At 39.0% G+C, this 19,481-nt stretch overlaps 1 protein-coding gene across 1 annotated transcript in view; it reads right to left on the minus strand.

Annotated features, from left to right (window-relative positions):
• Positions 1 to 4,163: 4,163 nt before the first annotated feature.
• Positions 4,164 to 19,481, minus strand: part of TAFA4 (TAFA chemokine like family member 4) — a 186,997-nt gene continuing 171,679 nt past the window's right edge. Inside the window, exons 5-6 of the mRNA XM_004483326.3 lie at positions 10,936 to 11,060; positions 4,164 to 5,525 (exon numbers count right to left, since the gene is read on the minus strand). Coding sequence (XP_004483383.1) covers positions 5,514 to 5,525; positions 10,936 to 11,060 — 137 coding nt within the window. The 3' untranslated portion in view covers positions 4,164 to 5,513. The remainder of the gene's footprint in view (positions 5,526 to 10,935; positions 11,061 to 19,481) is intronic.

The following is a 19,481-nucleotide window of genomic DNA, read 5'->3' on the forward strand; positions in this document are numbered from 1 at the left end:
GCTCTAATTAAATATCTTTCTCTTCAATATTAGACAAACTGATACATGAATCTCACTACCCAAAAGCTGCAAACCTCTGGGCTTTTTGTATTTCTTCTTTTGTGAACTATTCATACCCTTTGTTTGCTTCTCTATTGAGGTCTTCATTTTTTTGCTTAGAGTTGATATGGATATTAATATTTTGTCTGCCACATACACTATATTATTACCAGTTTGAACTTTAGTTTTGTTTGTGATTTTACTATGTACAAAGTTTTGTTTTTCATACAGTCAAATCTATGCATTTTTATAAATATTTTCCTATTGGGTAGTTCTGCCTTCCAAGCCCTACACAGACTGAACAGTTCCCTCTCTACTTCTTATCCACTTTTTGCCTTCGAAATGTCAGGAGGGAAGGGAGAAACCAACACAATTTGCTTTAAGCCACAAGAAGATGAATGGAGTCATAAATGGAGTAGGTCTTCTAGACCAGGCTTTTATCTAATGGGAAGTGAAACAAGAGTCCTCCAAAGAACAAACTCTAACTCTTTCTACTTCATCCTATCTGATCTCAACTCAAATGTCCACACTGACACATCAGAGCCATCTGCACTGATGTCCCAAAGTCCCTTTCCCATGGGAAATTTCAGACACAGAATCTTTCCTCTCTCTGCCTGTGCTCTAGCAGTGATTCAGGAAAGACAGTTTTTGAAGTAGCATATGGCAGCACCCAATACCAATTTTTCTGACCTTGACGGTTTCAGGAGTTGTCACTACACCTTATCTTAAGCTAAGACTTGACTTAGTGGTTTTACCTCAGTTTCTTTATTATGGTATTAACAATCAGTTTCTGTTGCCTGGTCGATATATAGCACTCATAAATATTAAAATATTCCAAAATATTGCCGATTCTGGTTTCAACCTAATGAAGCTGACCTAAGCAACCCACTCTACTGATTTGTATGTGAGAGAGAAATGATGGATTATTTTTTATGTTTTCTTTACAGTTATTGCACTATTAAAATAGCAAGGCCATGATTTTATTTTCTACAGTGTCTGTGAATGATCTCAAAAACAATGAATCTTGAACATAATATTTGTAACAAAGTATGTTGAAATTCAAAAAGAGGGCAGGGAAGTTCAGACACCAAACCTGAACTATTGAGAGAAGGATTTCAGATCCGGAAGGAGAAGGCCAAAGTTCACTTGCTTGCTTCCACTCCTTGATCGTTAATCACAGTTATTCAATTAATAATTCAGTGTCCTGAACTATTTGGATAACTCCTCATTAAGCGAATCAAAGCTGATAATTAAAGGATGGGTCAGAGACCTTATCTACAGAGAGCAAAGGCCCAAATGAGCAACATGAAAGATGAATGATGCCATTTTACATTCCTACCACATGAGTGGGCTTTGAATATTGATAGGGCCCAATAGGAGAAAAAGGGACTTAGGTATAAACTTGCACAGTCCTGCCTTGTTCACAGTCAAAAATCAATACTACCAAGACTGCCTAACATGCTTCAGCAGCTGTTCAATTATTTATGCAGCTCTTTTGTTCAAAGTTTCTGTTTACAAGATTACTTTGCAACTTGAAATGATTGTTTCCTTTCCCATGGCTGCTGGACAGGGACTGAGTTTTTCCCGAGATGAACTTTGGAAGAACCGTGTCTTGCGTGTGCCTATTGCATCTGTCATCTCAGGTTTCAGATTCAAATCAGGATACCTGTGTATTTCCAGTGGTGCTCGAACATCCACCAGATAGGCAGTATTAGAATCCAAGGCACTTATCTGTCCATGAAGAAAGTACGAGTGTTTTCAACATTCTGCCAAATTGACAGCCAAGGTCTGTGGGAAAATATGCTCCTTCCATTGTTGCCTGAATCTATTCTTTCTTTACTTTCTCCAAGGCCAGACTGACTTGGAACCACCTGGTCTATTCTTATCTGTTCCCAATTTTATGTCAGCTCTATCTGCTAATCTTTAAGCCCCAGTTTTGAGGCAAGAGATTGCTGTTCGGTTCTTTGTGTATGAGGCAAAAATTTATGAAAGGCTTATTATTTACTAACCACTGTGCTAAGTATTTTATGCTACAAAATTCTTGCAGAAACCCTTATGAGGTATATATATCACTATCCCCATTTTACAGAGTAGCAACAAATTTAATATGTTAAAAACTTTGGCAGGTAAGCAGGAAAGTCAAGATTCAAACCCAGGTTTGTTTATCTACAACATCGGAACTTTGGCTAATATAGCTTGCCAATGAACTGATGAAAAATGTCTTTTTTTTCCATTGTGTAGAACAGGAAAGAGCCAAAGAGTATTTTGGCTTGGGCCTTACAGTCTCTGTCGGCACTAAACTCTACTGTTATAGTCCAAAAGCAACCAGAGGTGATCTAGAAATGAAATAGCTTAACCACATTCTGAAAAATTTTTATTCACAGAAGTAGGAGATGAGATTTGACCAATGGGCTGCAATATGCCAACCCCTATTGTAGAAAAATCCATGTGACTTTTAGGTGCAACTCTTAATAGTGTTTTATCTATTTCAGAAAGACCCCTAACTGGTTAAGTTAATCACAAGACTGGCATTGGATTGATCCTTGGTCAGTGGGTTCCTCACAGTCTATCACAAAGAAATTGTGTACAGAAGCATTTCCAATCCTAGAGAATTTATCTATGATATAGTCATTCTTCTGAGGTTATTTTCATTGCCATTTTTCTTTCAAGAGGCAATTCCCAACCTTGTGTACCAACAAATTCTTTCAAAAGAAAATTCTCTTGTATGGACAAAAATCAAATGATGAGAGTTGGCCCAGGTAGTGTGATAGTGAAGTGGGGAATACATGCCTTGAGAGGCCATTGTCTCTTCTCCATTCTATAGGGCTGATGTAGGAGAAGATGGGCTCAGTGAGAAAATCTTGGAAATCCACTCACTAAATGCTAGGGTTGCATCTGCCCTTGTGTAGCCTCTGACCAAACATCACCTGGCTACTGGCTGCTTACAGGGCAAGTCCAGCTGCTGAGCAGGACCACAGAGTCTCCTTTTAATAAACAAAGTAACACAATTATTTTAAACTCAAAAATTCAGTAATAAATATTTTACCCATTTAGAAAGTGTTCACAGTATGATGTTTTCCATCAGCTTTGGCACCTTATAGAATAGTTCACATGTGGTGGACACAAATCTGACACTGATAACATAAAAACTAGCCAGATTCTAATGTCAGCCCATCTCCTTGACACAGAGAGTACAGAATAGTTTGTGTTACCTTAAAAGTACTCTAAAAAAATACATTTACAATTTCCTGTGTTTTGTCAACTCTAAAATGGGGGCTATAATAAAGTCTTCCCAAGTTGAGTAGAAAAAGTAATTCCCCCCCAACACCTCAGGGGAGGTCTTGTGATGTTTGTTATGTGTTTTTGGAATTTAATGTATAAAGAGAATTCCACTTTTCCAAGGGCAGGGAATATAGAGGTGGAGCAGCACATCTGAATGTGTGGGAAAGTTATAAAATCAGATTGCTGGCTTCGCTAGAAAGACCAAGACTGAGTCCACAGTACTCTAGAGTCAGCTACATGGTTGAAGAGTTAAGAACTGATGGCCTTTCTAGTTACGGGAACACATGTGCCACCGTCAGAAGAGCTAATGCTGACACAACCAATATCCTCCAAGCTCCCATGATGTCTGTCTCAAATTCTGTAAAAATGCGGGAAAGTCCCGTCTACTTCCCTACAAGGTAATAGGATGGTAACATTACAATTCTTCTCAAAGAAAGCCCCACTTCAGAGCTAACTTTTGAACAGGGTAAAAGCACTCTTTGAGGCAAGAATGGATGGAATGGCAGCCTAGAGGCTTTGCCATTTTCCCAAATGGACCGTTTAGTCCCTGGAAGTAGTTTACTCCTTGGAAATGTACCTCAAGGTGAAGTAGTAGTGTCATTTTTACATGGTTTTATTTGTGGTACAAGATCAGATGTGGGCTAAAGAGCTAAGAGTGTTTCATATATCTTTAAAAATTTTTTAAACTCTGTTTTTACAATGGAAGGTCTTATACTAAAGGCAGCAGAGTATGATTTAGGCATCATGCATGTGTGTGATTAAACCTCCCTACATTTTGAAGTCTCCTTAATGGAAACAAAGAAATGACCTAGATATATGTGCCAGGTTTGCCCCATAGTTCACTTCTCCAAAGTTAAATTTTATTCAAGAAATGGTTTTTTTTTTCACATTTACATTTAAGATTTGCCATCCTAGAATGTCAATACAATGCTTAAGGCATGAAATAATCACAAAACTTAGACACCATCAGCAGAAATGTTTTTTTACTTATTAATATGATAGCAACAGCACATAAGCATCTAGTCAGTCAAATTCAAACACAAAATTTAGCAAACAAATGGATATCACTTATTTCCATTCTTCCTGTGAGATTAAAATCAAATAGATGTAATTATTATTGCTATACACAGTATTGATTTTCCCAATGATTGTGAAAGGATGGGGTAATTAACTTAGTACAGGAAGTATGTTTTTGGCATTTCTTAAAACAAAAAGTCCATCCCATCTTATTACAGTAGTATGTTATGCATTTAAAATCTGTGTTAACTCTTCATCTGTTTCTGCGTGATAGCATCTAAGAATCTGTGGAGACATGTCTGCTGTAAAATCATTGAACCAAGAAAGAAAATGACTCAGACTTTACTTACATTTAAAGAAATAAGATTGTACTCTAATATAATTGGCATAAACTGGATCTAAGAAATCACCCTTGATCTAAACAGAGACCATTTTATATTTTAAGTAATTTACCTATAGGACTACAGATAAAAATCCCAACAGATTTTATTTCTTTCATAAATATGTCATGATAGGGCTTTGGTTATAAAACATTGGAATTGATGTGCTTTCTAACACTCAGTAAAATGGTGCGCTGTAGTTAAAATGCTCACATTTTATTTCTGCTAACCTGGCAATGGAACTGAAAATGAAAAAATTTTAATTGTCAAAAGCAAGACTATACTTGCACAAACAATAGCTCCAGTAAGTCCTTCTATCCTTTAAGGCTTATAAAAACTTCACTATTTAAATAGGAGTTCATTAATCCACATCTGCAAACAGATTTTGCTAATAAAAACTTGTATCATTTAGATCCCTTTCAAAGTTCAAAATAGGAATGGAATGAAAACTCTTTCAAATGTATGTCCACATTCCTTTGAAACAGCAGAAAGAAATTAAAGACCAAACATTCTCTTAGTGATGATCCATTTTGAAATCTCTGATTTGTTCCTCTCCAGGATTTCTTGGAATAATCCAGACAGGATGCCAACTGTGGGACAGCTTGTGGGTATCAATCAATGTCAGAAAATCATGAAGTAGAGAGGGCTGGAACAGTTAAGTGAAGGCCATTTCTCACACAAATATGGAGTTGCTGAAATCCAAGACAATTTCTCAAAAAGTGGCCAAGATGACAATCCAAGCAAGAGAGCTCTGCCTCCATTGCCCCGCCAGATTGACGCATACCTTGCTCTTTGCTACCGTGTTACCTAAAACAAATTAAGTAAGCATTGAACATCCCACATCCACCAAGAGCGACCCTATCTCAACTATTCAAATCAAATTATTATGTACATTTCTTGCTTTCAGGTTGCAAAGGAAATGTGTGCAAAGGCTTCCATAGCATGTCTTTATGTGCCCTCGCTTTATATTTTGTGGAGTTATAAAAATCCCATCAGATTAGGTACACTCATTGCCCATTAAGTTAATTAACTCATGCATGCTGGGCATGTTTTGTTAATGGCACTAAACATTTCTCAAATGAATACTGATTAAAATTAGGACATGCCAAGAGCAAATGTTTTTGATACTTTAATATAGTTTACTTTCCATTTTAAAAATAGACTGTTTTATAGAACTGTTGTATTTACCAGAAACATACAACCATTAGGAAGCTTTTGGGGTTTTGTTTTCTCATTTTTAGACATCCAGGCTCTATATTTATGAACTGAGACAACAGAACAGCAGTTTCTATATTTTGATTTGGTCATTTAAGAAATTTTACAGGTTAGTCAATTCTCCAGCTCTGTTGAAGGGGGAAAGCATTTGAAATAATTATACCATGAACATAATTTTCCAAGTAAGTATTTGATAGCACCGTACTTAAGACCATACCTAATCTTTAGAAAGAGATATTTATTCAAACTTTAACTTTGCTATTTACTGACATACAGCTCTTTTGTTTGGACTGGGTATACCAAAGTAAACAAAGACCTGTCTTCCTGGAGCTTATGTTCTAAAGCAGGGGCTGGCAAACCTTTTCTGTAAAACGCCAGATAGTAAATATTTGCAGCTTTATGGGCCAGTCTCTGTAGACTAGAATAACCAAACAGATATGGCTGTTTTCCAACAAAACTTCATTTATGGACAATAAAATCTGACTCATATAGTTTTTATGTTCCATAAAATATTACTCTACCTTTTTAAATGGATGGGGGTGGGGGGAGTTTATTCTTCTCTCATTGGCCAAAGGCTGAATTTGGCCCGTGAGCTCTAGTTTGCTGACTCATGTTCTAAAGGAAGGGGTTAGGACAAACAAGTAAATACATAGTACATCAGAAGGTGATATGCACCACACACAAAAAAAGGAAAGCAGTATAATGGAGAAAGTCATGTGGCAGGGAAGGTGACATATGAAGAGACGTTTGAAGGAAGTGAGGAAAGAGCCCTAAGGAAAGAAGAACTTCCCAGGCAGAGGGAAAGGTGAATGAGTACAAGTGGCTTTCAGGCCAACACAGGCCTTGGCCTTTCTCTGACTGGGGTACAAAGATGAGACGAGGACTGCATGGCCAGATTGCTAATTTACAGGGATCACTTTGGTTGAAGTGATGAAAGGTGAAACCATCAGGACCTCAGGAGAAAGAGGAGTCAAGGAGGACTCCAAGTCTTGGTTGAGCAACAAGTCAGGATGGGGTTGGCTGTTTCCTGAGTTGGGGAAGACCTTCTCTGGGCCTTGGTGTCATCATCTATTAGACAGAGATCATTCTACCTGCCTCCCTTCAATTGTAGTGAAGAGTGAATTGAAAAGCATGGCTTGGCACCTGTCATAAGAATTGTCATAAACCTAAAGGGTAGAAATGTTTAGAGCCAAGTATCAATCTGAATCTTATTTGAGACAGCTCATTCATTCTCCATGAGCAGCCCAGTTTTCAAACTACTTACAGTCAAAGTTGGACTTAGATTTGTTTTCCTTTATTATGAAGGCTCGTTATTCATTTTGAAGTGTACAAGGTGGCTAGCATGCCAATACTAAATCCAAACACTCAGGGAACCCTGAGTATTTCAAGCTCTGGCTAAAGGAGTCATTTGAATTGGGCCTTGAAAAGTGAGTGGAATTTTAGAAAGGAGAGGAGAGGGACTAGGCAGCCATGGGCTATGGAAGTACCTGGCCTATTTGACAACTGGCAGTGAATGCCTATCCCAAGATGTTTATACTATATATTTTATATCACTTACCCTGGGGATCCACTAATGGCAAAAGCAGAGAGAAAGTAGGGAACTCAGGACAGTAGTCCCTGCACAAGGCTTATGCATCAGGTTTGTCCTAGAGTGACTTTAAGTATGGTTTTCTAAGTTCCATCCCAGAACTAGAACTTTAAGTTTTTTACCAGCTCCCATGATGACTTTTCCATAGCCAATGATTTCATCAAATTATTATGCCATTGAATGCAGAAGAGGATGAGAATAATCCACATTTCTAGCCAAGACACAGAAAAGTACCAGCTAGAGGGCCATCTGGAGAAGATACTGGGCAGGAACTGGCCATCTTAGATGTTGAGGGAAGTCTTAAAGAGAAATATTTAGCATTTACTAAAAATTCTGAGCAAAAGAAACAAAAGGAAAGATAACTCAGGAGGAAGCTTGAAAAAGATTTATTCTCTAAACCAATTTCTCAACCTCAGCACTACTGACATTTGGGGGGCTTCTCCTGGGCATCACAGGGTCTGGCCTGTGCCCACTAGATGCCTCCAACGTGTAACAACAGCAAATGTCCCCTGGGGGGCAAAACTGGCCTCTGGTTGAGAACCAGAAATTGCTCCTCATCTGCAAAGGTTTTAAAAATTCTAAAATTTGTTAAATGCTTGACATTAGAGCTAAGACGACATTATGTACTTGAGGGTCTTAATCCTGACCCCCTCTAGAGTACAGCAGAACTCAGAATTAAATTAAGGAAAAGAAAACTGAAGTAGGACTACAGAGTGAAAATTATATTTTCCCACAAGAAATAGTAGCTGTGCCCTCTCTGGGGACACTGAAAACTATACAGGTAGAATAAACTCAATGCCATCTTTTATATCTGGGAAAGAAGAGATGATGGGGTAGGGAATTGCACCCCTTCCCTACCTTATTTTCACATCTTCATCTAAGGCTATTAATATTTCAAGTTGACTGCTAACGCTTCATATTTGCATTTAAATGGAAAATAAAATTCTGGCACAGGTGGCTTACTACAAGCAGTCTTACTCTTTAGCCTTTTCCTGTTTTGATGCTGCTGTGCATAAACTTTTTAAGCAAAACAGAAACAATTTTGTTATATGGTTACTGCCCCCTCAAGGAAAGCAATTGTTCCACCTTTATAGAACCAATGCCTCCCATGTTGGTTAAGGTCACCAGCAATTTTAAGAAAAAGGTATAGAATCTGTGAGCACCAAGCTCTTTGTGAAGGCCAGTCATAGTCCCACAAATGAATTTACTCTATGTATATAAGATCCATAAAAGACATAAAATGTTTTATGCAGTTCAAGTCCCATTGACTTGGATTAATAAAGGAAACAAAAGTTTTATAACTTTGAGATTATTCTCAAATGGCATATCAATAAAATAAAATTTAAAAAAGGCGATGACTTAGGGAACTGTATTCTGTTTCTATGAGTTTCTGAAGTGCTAAATGAAATGTCACTACCTTTGAGGATTTAACTAGAGCCAACTTATATTTCCAGCACACAGAGTCAAAATACCCCGAAAGACTTGCTTCCTGCAAATGACCTAACTGCACAGAAACAGAGAGAAAGCTGCTATGATAGGAGATCTCCCTAGACACATTCTTTTCCAGAACACACTTGGCTTGTGCTCATAGACTTGTTTTATATTTATATGTAAAAAAATCAATACAATATAATCTTTCCAAAATGTTAGTCTACAAGAAATACAATGAGAGAAAATTTTTTATCACTGATGTATGTGAAACCCTAGCTTATTGGCAGCTCCAAAATTTTTAATTTAGGAAGGGGTTAGGAGAAAATGGCTGAAAGGGGCCTGGAGAGAAGGGGGGTGGAATTAGTGGAATTATTTTAGGACAAGATTTGCTTTAGCAAGCACACTGGTTTTACTTGGGATGGCTTATGAGCAGAGTGTTAATCTCCCTTCTTCACCCCCAGGCCACCCCACATAATTCCATTGTGCCAGACAGAAAAGCATGTAGCAGGTCATTTATCCCATTCACCTCAATTATATAATGAACAAGGAGAATTCAGTTGGCAACCAAAATTAATTTTGAAAATGGGTCTTGATTTTGAAATCACAATTTTAGCTAGATAACAAGGAACTAACGAACTGACTTACTGTGGTATTCCTAATTTGCATATGATAATGTCAGCTAAATTTTAACTTTATAATAAACTCTCATTTTATATATTATATTAGCATTTATTAGTACTTTATATATTGAAGTATAGTTTATAAAATTTTTATTATGTCTTATGTATATGCTTAGGAAGAGAACTAGCCTGCTTTTGACCTTAGTGGCTGAGGATGAATGAGTGTTGTTTAGTAATTTAAAATACTCATAAAGGGGAAACTGTAGAAAGGTAAGAAGCTATTCATTCTGTATTTTTATCTCCTTGAAGGCACAAAGCCAGAACCAAAGAGGGATTCCATTTCAGTATGTCCAACTCTAATAACCCCTTGCCATCTAATTTTCTTTCAAAAATAGTTACTGAGACATTCAGCTGGCACTGAGACTATCGAGGTGAAAAAAACAGGCCCTGACCTCCCACCCTAGGCAGAAAGCTCTAAATATTAAGTAAACACAGACGCTAATCCATGTAAAACGTAACTGTAGTAAATGCCCGGATACAGGGCGACATGAGTCCTGTCATAGAAGCACTCCTGGAGAAATGACGATTGTCTAGACAAGAAAGGAGGGATGTACTTTTCTGTGAATTGAGATCAGCAACTGCAAAGGCAGCCGATGGTTGGAGCAAAAAGAATGAAGGGAGGCAGCTGCCAGGTTATCAAGGGATTAGTGGACTAAGGAAAGCCCTGGAAGAGCAGGAGGTGGACTAACTCAGGAGGTGATGGCAAAGGACCAAGAGCCAGTCTGAGGCAGGAACTGCAAGATCCAGATGAAACATGATGGAGGACTGGATGGGGGCTGGAAATATGGTGACACAGAGGGAACTGGAAAGTGAAGATCCAATGGGCAGATGAGGAAGCAGCTAGGTTTCTGGCTGAAAATCTGAAGAAAGTCAGACACAGAGAGAACTGGAAGGAAGACCATTTGAGGAGCAAAGTGTTGACTTGTAAGTCTTGAATTAGAACCTTCATCCATCAAATATCTTGTAAGGCAGTGGGTATTGCTATGCTAGTATATCAACTCTATGTGGATATTGCTGTGGGGTTCTGAAAGACCGGCCTGCCAATTCAAACCTTTACTTCAAATTGGGCTCATGAAAGAGCAGAAATGAATTTAGTGACCAGGCCAAAAAAAGTTCACCCACCAAATCACTGCTCTATAAAACCTGACATGATGCTGGAAAAGGGGGTTTCAAAAAGGCCAAAGCTTTAGGGGTGGCACTACCCTGAAACAAAGCTAGAGAAAATATCAGGGTGACCAACATAAAATAACATCCTCTTGATGGCAGGATTAACTCAATGGCAGCTGTGTTTGTCAGTACTTGCCTTTGTAGTTTTGACTTTATTGCCACTGCTACAGGACCAACCTGAGGAATCTGGCAGTACTTTACAATCCTCTCCTTCCAAACAAGGACTCATGTGACACCACCATTTCTGTATCACGATGGAAGCTGGAAAACAAAGGCCAATAATATCTGTGACACGGTTTTTTTTTTCTTCCAAATGTGGACAACATAAAGCTCAGTCTAAATAGAACACTGACTTCAAACACTGGTCATAAAAATGCTCCCACCACAGATACAAACCAAATTCCATCTACTCTACAAAATAAAATTTCTTTCTCTGCAGTTAGCTCCCCAATTTTAATGTAATAGTAGTGAGATGCCAGGTTTTGGGGTGGTCTGCCTGGGTCTAATTCAGGTGCTACTATTCAGATTTTTAAGTGTTTCTTCATCTGCAAAATAGGAATACAAATCAGGCCTCCCTCCAGGATGATAAGAGAGCACATCTTGGCTTGCTCTGGGCAAGTCACTGAAATCTCAGAGAATGTTAGCTGTGCTTCCATCATCTTTGGTTGAAGGTTACAGTGTGGACCCTGATATTGCTAAGTTGTCACGCTTGCTCCTTTTGCCAATAGCAAACACGGAAAATAGTTTCCATCATGTGGTGCTCATCTCTCTATGAGAGATGAACCATGCAGTGAATTGAAAACTCTTCTCGAGATACGCAAATACTGTGTGGCATGATGAAGGCCACCATTCCTGTTTCTAGCCCAATATTCAGCTACTATCTCATTATTCCCATCTGAACCATTTAGCACCTAAGTAAGGTGGATTGGGGATGTAGGCTAACCATTTAGTGCTGCCACTGAACCTAAGTAGATGGGCACATGGAGGCAAAGCCTGACAAAGTTATAAACGTTCTCAGCTTAAAACTGTATGGTACTTTATCATTTTCAAAATTTTTATCTCTTTTGATTGTCCCAACAACCCTGAGAAGCAGGAAGGGGAGGCAGACTGTTCCAAAAATAAAAGCAAGAGCTTCCCACAGAGTTAGTAAAATGAACCTAGATTGTCTTCCTCCCTGTCCAGCAGTCTTTCTGCTATACCACATTTTAAAATACTTTAGATTATTAAGTGATACATAAACTCCTACCTTATTCACAGTGCTAACCAGTCTTACCTTGGGTTAGTCCTGAGCAGATATAAAGATAAATAAGAGGTGGGTCCAGCCCATAACTTAAATTATCATCTGCAAGACTTGAAACAGAATTTAGTTTAGTTATATCTGAAGAGTTACAATGAAATTTATAATACCTTGTCTTTAAAACTGTTCCTCAGACAAACTTTCCTCCACTCAGCAGCGAGAACCTGTGTACGCTTGAGAGAGGTATCAGAACTACATGGAAAACTCTAAAGAAGGCTTGACAGTGGACTGGTGAGCTGTCCAAGGGAGGGCAAGAGGGGTAGTGGGCTGGTGACCGACACATCTGGAAGCCAGCACCCAGGTCTGGCTGAAGTGAAAGGTGAGCAGGGAAGCTCTGGGCATGCCATGTCTCAGAACACACGTGAATAATGTGCCCCCAGATGTAGATACTTTATCCATGATGGAGTTTCTCTGTGAAAGATTTAACAGCAAATGTTCTTTCAGGAAAGAGAAACATAAAAGGTGCCACCACAGGAGCCAAAATAGAAGTTTCAAATTCCTACAGGAGTTAAAGATTGACTAAGGAACTCACAGGTAAGATGAAAACTGCAAGTTTGACCTTATCAGTGAATAAGGCAATTAAACAGTCAGGAAATTTAAAGTTTGAGGACATATTGAACAGACTGTGGGCTGGGACAAAGGACCCAGAAGTAGGATTCTATTAGAATAACCACCGAGAACATCTGCCCACTGAACTGAGCCTTGTCTCCACAGGAAAAAAAAAGTTTGTAGGAGGAATATTTTTTTTCCTGTTACAAAATATCACAACGAGAAAGTGTCTTGTCACTTCTATTTTTAAAATGAAATTTTTATTCTTAAAAAAGCCCCATGCCTTCCTGACTTATGAAAACACATAATATCCCCATATTCAAGCTGCCAAACTATAATGAGTTTCCAGTCTTACTCAGAAAGGAATAAAAAAGAAAAATAAATAAATAAAAAGACAGCAATGCCCTGGTTTTATGGGGGCAACTAGTGCAGCCTACAATTTCTAGGTGTAGGTGGTTTCTAGGTGAAATTTTAACATGATTAATTAGCTATTCTGCTTCTGGGTCAATTTCCTTATTCTCTGTTGAATAGAATAGCTTGGGTTCTATTTTCTATCCCTTATCCCAAATAAATAACTTACTATTAAATAAAACAACATGTTTATATAGCTGTTTTGGTAAGCCAACTTCAAATTAGATTAACAAAAAACAGGCTCACTTTTCAAGACTTAGGGTATCACATTTACCCAGAGTTTAAGGCTTTTCTAGAATTATACTGAAAGCATGGACAGAAAGATTAAGGAAACATCTTCCTAGAATGGATGGATAGAGAAATGGTCCCAAAATATGCTCTGAGATTTTAATGTATTAATATTTTACCTTTAGTTATTTTGCTCTTACTTCAGTATTTCAAGCTACTCAGTGTGTTCTTGAAAAAATTAAGCCATTTTTTAACTTTTAATGCAGGTAGGTGGAAAGCCTGCCAATTTATATTTTTTGTTATTTCAAGAAAAGAAGCCCTACCAACCTGACCTCACAAGAACAGCGCTAAGTGCTAAGGATTTTTTAAAAGAATCTTTCCCTTGCTCACACAGTCCATGAATGCACAGAGTACCGAGCGAGGCAGTGGATGAGCGTGACTACCCTGGTCTTTTGCAGGCGAGGTCTCTCTTGGCATCTAAGTGCAGGTGCACGTGGCCAGTACTTCTGTGGAAGGAGTTCTCGACCTCAGCACTATTGACACTAAACCAGACAATTCTTTGCTGTGATGGCCTGTCCTGTGCATTGCAGCTGGTTGAGCAGCCCACTCCTCTGCCAGTCCCGGTGCAAACACCACCTAAAATGTCTCCAGATAATGGCAAATGTCCCCTGGGGAGTTAAATGGCCCTGGTTGAGGAACACTGACCTATGTCCTTAGCTCAATGTGAGAGGCTGTGCTAGTTCATCAGAACCGATCAAAGCTATTCCTAATCCATGGTAAGCCATGATGCCACTTATAGTCTACATCTGCCTCCCTGTCCCACCCTGGCAATTCCACAATGCTAAAGTTTGCCCTCTCTCATTCTGTCTCTGTCATGTACACACAACCTTCCCCACAAATCCTGGGCTCACCATGGAAATCTATGCTGACAAAGTGACCTGTCAAATTTTCCCTTGTCAGTGTACTTTACATGAACCTTGTTCATGGCACTTCATGGCCTTTCTTATTGGCATATTCTATCTCATCCACATTCTCATACTTCAGCTTCACAGCAGCTGGAATAAAATCCTAAACTTTCATTTAATCTAAAGCTTTTTAACATGAGGGCTCTGCTCAGATCCCCCACTTCTAGTCAAGCTACTTCCCAAATTGGCCCACTCAGGCTCACATGCTTGACACTAGCTGGCTCCCTAGTTTTTGACACCGTCATGTTCTCCAACCAGGTAGACTTATTGCTTCTCATGGGGTACACCCTTCCTGACCCCTTCTCTATTGTCCTGTCCTTCATTTATCAGAGTTTGTGTATCTGCCCTAGTAAAGCATAGGCTCCTTGAAGGCTGGAACTGGGTCTAGGTATCATTCTAACTCCCTGGGCGTCTAGGACACAGCAGACACAGGTGCTAAAGTAGAACTTGAATGAGCCAACATGTGAAATGAGCATGTCCTTCCATCTCCCAAAGTGCTTTTGTAAAGTAATCCTTGGTATCGTTCACCTGACTCCTGCTGAGAAAAACTGCTCAGGAAATAGTTTTTCCTTCTAAGTGACAAAGAGATTAATCCTAGTGAAATCACATTATAAAGAGACCCTATGGCTCCTCACATAGTCCATAAAGCCAAGAAGGTTGTCTGCAGGACAAACAGTAACTTTCACCCTTAACTAAGCAAATTCTGACATTTAGAAGTATGGGCATCATCCTAAGAATGAAGGAAGGAAAAAAATCTTTAAAAAGTAACCACCTCCAATTCCTAAGCTTTTCTCTTATTCATCTTTTTTAAACCCATGTTCAGAAAGCATTAACTTTGACAAAATACATTAAGCCTCAGTGCACTACACATTTATCTCATTTTATCATTAAAACCATTCAGCATTATCTCTGTAGAACAGTATTTTGATAAAGGAGTAGAATATAGTTCCTAACACAGAAACAGCCATGTATATACCAGTAGAAAGATTCAAAAGGAAGAACATCTACTGGCTATACAACTGTCTTAAGGGTCACCTAACCATAGGCTCAAATAAATAATTTCCTCTTCCTTCCCCCAAATCCCAAAAATGTACAAAACACAAGTTTCATTATTCAGGGGTTTTTCACAAGTTAATTATAATCAAAGTTTGGTGGGGAAAAGTGGCTAATTTTCCTCCCTGTTTAACTAGTAAAAGTGTATAGTTTCCACAAGATCATGCAATGATAGATATAGGGTATCTTAAATTTCACCAAAAACGTATAAAAGTCTATAGGCTAAATTATAAACCATAATGTAAACAAAAAAAAAGTGTATAGTCTAAAATATAAACCATAATGTAACAAAAAAGTTAGAAAACTGTACAGTCTAAAATATAAACCATAATGTAAGCCATAAGGGAATCATGGTTGGTAGCTATGTTTCAATATCAGTACATTAGCTGTAACACATATAACATCTACATGTAAAAATATCATTGCTAGGGAAGTGGGAAAAGGGTTTGATGTTGGGTATATGAGAGTCCCCTATATATGTGACTTTAGTGTGATCTAAAACTTTTTTGAAGACAAAATAAATTTTAAAAAAGATGTGGACACTTAGGAAGGAATGGAAGAGATTGCCTTACCACTGTAAATGCAGAGCAATACCTATTACTATGATGAAAGGCAAAATGTTAAAAACAGAGTTTTGTGGTATTTTTCATTTTTAATACCCCAATTTTAATTATGTATTCTATTTCTAATCTTTAATCTGTCAATATTATTTCATTTTCCTCCTAATTGAATTTGGCAATATATTAGGCTTCATTTTTTAAGAAGTTTTGGATCACAGACAGATTCGACTAGGGCAGGGGAAGAGCACTGGTGTGGGTGTCATCGATGCGGGATGCCTGGGTGGGAGGGAGTTCTCCAGGGCATGCATACAGGGTATATAGATATGTTTGGATGTTCACTGGGTATTGTCATAGTGGATAGAGTTACACACGACAACTGAGAGTGTGCTGAGTTCCCATCTGGGGGAGCTCTGTCACATTCCCCAATAGAACAGTAACAATCCCCCAAGTGCAAGGACAAAGACCAGTGAAGGAAGATGATCCAGTGATGGGCCCTTGATACTGATGACTATGCTTATGAGCCTGTATGCTTGAAATTTCAACTAGGCCTAAACCTGCAGGATATCTAAGAGTTACCTCCCGAGAGCCTCTATGTTGCTCAAATGTGGCCACTCTCTAAACCAAACGCAGCCTGTAAATGCATTACTGTAGCAGTTTGATATTATTGATGAATTCCAAGAAGAAATATTGCATTATGTTTGTAAACTGACCTTTTCCTCTGGGCATATTAGATTATATTGGATTCATAGGTTTACTTGATTAAGCATTTATAAAACCTCTTGTGCCAGCAGGGCATTGAGTCCTCGCCCTTTGGTGGGTAGGGACTCACAGATAAAAGGCATGGCAAAGGACAGAGTTAAGGGTTTTTGATGTTAGAATTTGATGCTGAAGCCTTTAGATGGAGCCCTGGGAAGTAAGCTCACAGAGGGAAGAGATGCAAGCCCCAGGAAAAGAGAAATCCTGGGCCCAGGAAAAAGAAGCCTTAGGAAGGGAGGAACCCAGGAAGCCTGAACCCTCTCATATATCAGCAGCCATCTTGCTCCAACACATGGAAATAGATTTTGGTGAGGGAAGTAACTTAGGCTTTATGGCCTGGTATCTGTAAGCTCCTACCCCAAATACATACCCTTTATAAAAAACAACCAATTTCTGGTATTTTTGCATCAGCATCCCTTTGGCTAACACAATTACCTTCCCCCCAGCATGGGACATGACTCCTGGAGATGAGCCTCCTGGAACCAAAGATTACCACCAAGCACCAGATAGTGATGTAACTAGAAAAAGATCTTGAATGAAAGGGGGAAATGATAAAGAAAAATGAGTTTATATGGCTAAGAGACTTCAAAATGAGTTGGGAGGTCATCAGAGGGGTCGAGTGTATGCACGTCTCAGGAGGCTCCCAGAGACAGCCAGAGAAGAGACAACCCCAGGTACTGGTGCTCCTGAGGGCTATGGAGACACGCAGGTTCTACAGTCATGACAGATGGCTCTGGAGTTCATTGCCTTGCCACTGGGCCCTACTTTGGAATTTGTGCTCCTGATTGTGATGAAGTTGGACTCAGATGTGACCTCTCTGCACATGACTCTTCTATCATTTTTACTGAATCTGTGGTTGGCACTGGGGTTTGTGTTTGCTCAGAAGACTTGAATCTCTGGACTCTCCATGTACCAGCTAGGCCCTGAGCCTCAGCAGAGTTCCAACATCTAATCTCCAGCTCATTGGACATACCCAGGTCAGCTGACGGGGAAGTGAGAATGGTCAACCACCACACCAAGGAACTGAGAGTGTCTACAACTGTAAGCAGGAGAATCGCATCCATCAGTCATGTGGGAGCAAAGGCCCTTCTCAATTTATAGGTGGAGTGGACATCACCATCCCAGGGTCTACAGGATGGAGGAATATAATATGGATTGTAGTGGACTCACTGGTATTCTACTACAGAACTGTTGCAACTCTAGCAATGGAAGAAATTTTATCATTAATGTGGAGACAGTGGCCACAGGAATTGCTGAGGGCAGGGAGAGGGAGGAAGAGGTGTGATACAGGGCATTTTGGGGACTTGGAGATGTCCTAAATGATATTGAAGGGACAGATGCAGGACATTGTTTATCCTGCCATAACCCACTGGATGGACTGGAGGAGAGTGTGAACTACAATGTAAACTATGGTCCATGCGGTGTGGTGGTGCTCCAGGGTGCATTCACCAAATGCAATGAATGTGCCTTACTGATGAAAGGGGATATTGATGTGGGAGGAGTGGGGAGAGGGGGTGGTATATGGGAACTGCTTATGTTTTTTGTTGTTGTTGTTGTTTTTAAAGATTTATTTATTTCTCTCCACTTCCCCCCCCAGTTGTCTGTTCTCTGTGTCTATTTGCTGTGTGCTTATGTTTTTTAACATAACATTTTCTGTGATCTATTTTTTAAAAAGATCACTACTAAAAAAAATTATAATCAAAATTTGGTGGGGAAAAATAGCTAATTTTCCTCCCTGTTTAACTAGTAAAAGTCATGATATTATGGAAAAACATGAAAATACTAGATAAGTGTCTACGGTAAGGAGTAACAAAAATGCATAAAAATACTCCACTTTCTATGTCAACATCAATTAGTGCCCTGCTCCATCATCTTTTTGCCTTTGTTTTAATTTAAATGTAAATTCCACTGAATTTTATGTTTTAGATCCTCTCTGTTCTTATTGACAAATAAGATAAGAACATATCAGCAGAGACTAGGTCTTACCACATGCCAATTAAAAGCATGATACTGCATAATTATTATGGGATAAAGCTTAAGTAGGTAAAGCCAAAAATCCCTAGTGGAAACACATTCAGATAAGGAATAGAAGATCAGTGGGATATGAAAACAGACATACATCCTAGCTAAAGCCTAAACTACAATTTCCTTCAAGTCCTCAGTGACTTTGATCCAATAAACATTTTTTGAGCACTGACTGGTGCCAGGCAATGACCACACATTCCCCATGCCATCTCTCACAGTTTTAGTATTTTCTGGCCACAAATGCTGGGCTAAGTGACATATTTATATAAAGTTTATCCTATACTGTCCAACATAGAAGTTTCTAGATATATGTGTCCATTTAAATTTAAATTTGCCCTAGCCATATTTCAAGTGTTAAATAGCCACATGTGGCTAGTGGCTACTGATGGTACTGGAAAGTACAGCTATAGAACACTGCCATCATCATAGAAAGTTCTATTACACAGTGCTGCAGAGACCGTGTCAGATGCCAAATCATTCTCCTCCACCAACTGCTGATCCTATGACACAAGGGAAGTCAGTCTGTGAGTTTGGTTTTCTGGTTGGTTGGTTTTGCCATATACATAACCTAAATGGCCAATTGTCCAATAAGAGAGCTATGGTTAATTAAATTAGGTCTTATCCATACAATGGAACACTATGGAGAATGTCATAACTATCAAAATTTTTGTTTACTGCCTCAGCATCCACCTTACCTTGGGTAAGCCACTTGCTTCCACACTGACCTTTGGCCTAGTTAATAAGCCTAGATTCCCCAGAGCTCAACACCACCCATGCCTGGTCCTAAATGGTAAGCTACCCCTCCCCACCATGCTCGGAACCCCATCCTTTTCATGTA

Source organism: Dasypus novemcinctus, chromosome 26, assembly GCF_030445035.2.
Source record: "Dasypus novemcinctus isolate mDasNov1 chromosome 26, mDasNov1.1.hap2, whole genome shotgun sequence".
In the NCBI taxonomy this organism is placed as follows: Eukaryota; Metazoa; Chordata; class Mammalia; order Cingulata; family Dasypodidae; genus Dasypus; species Dasypus novemcinctus.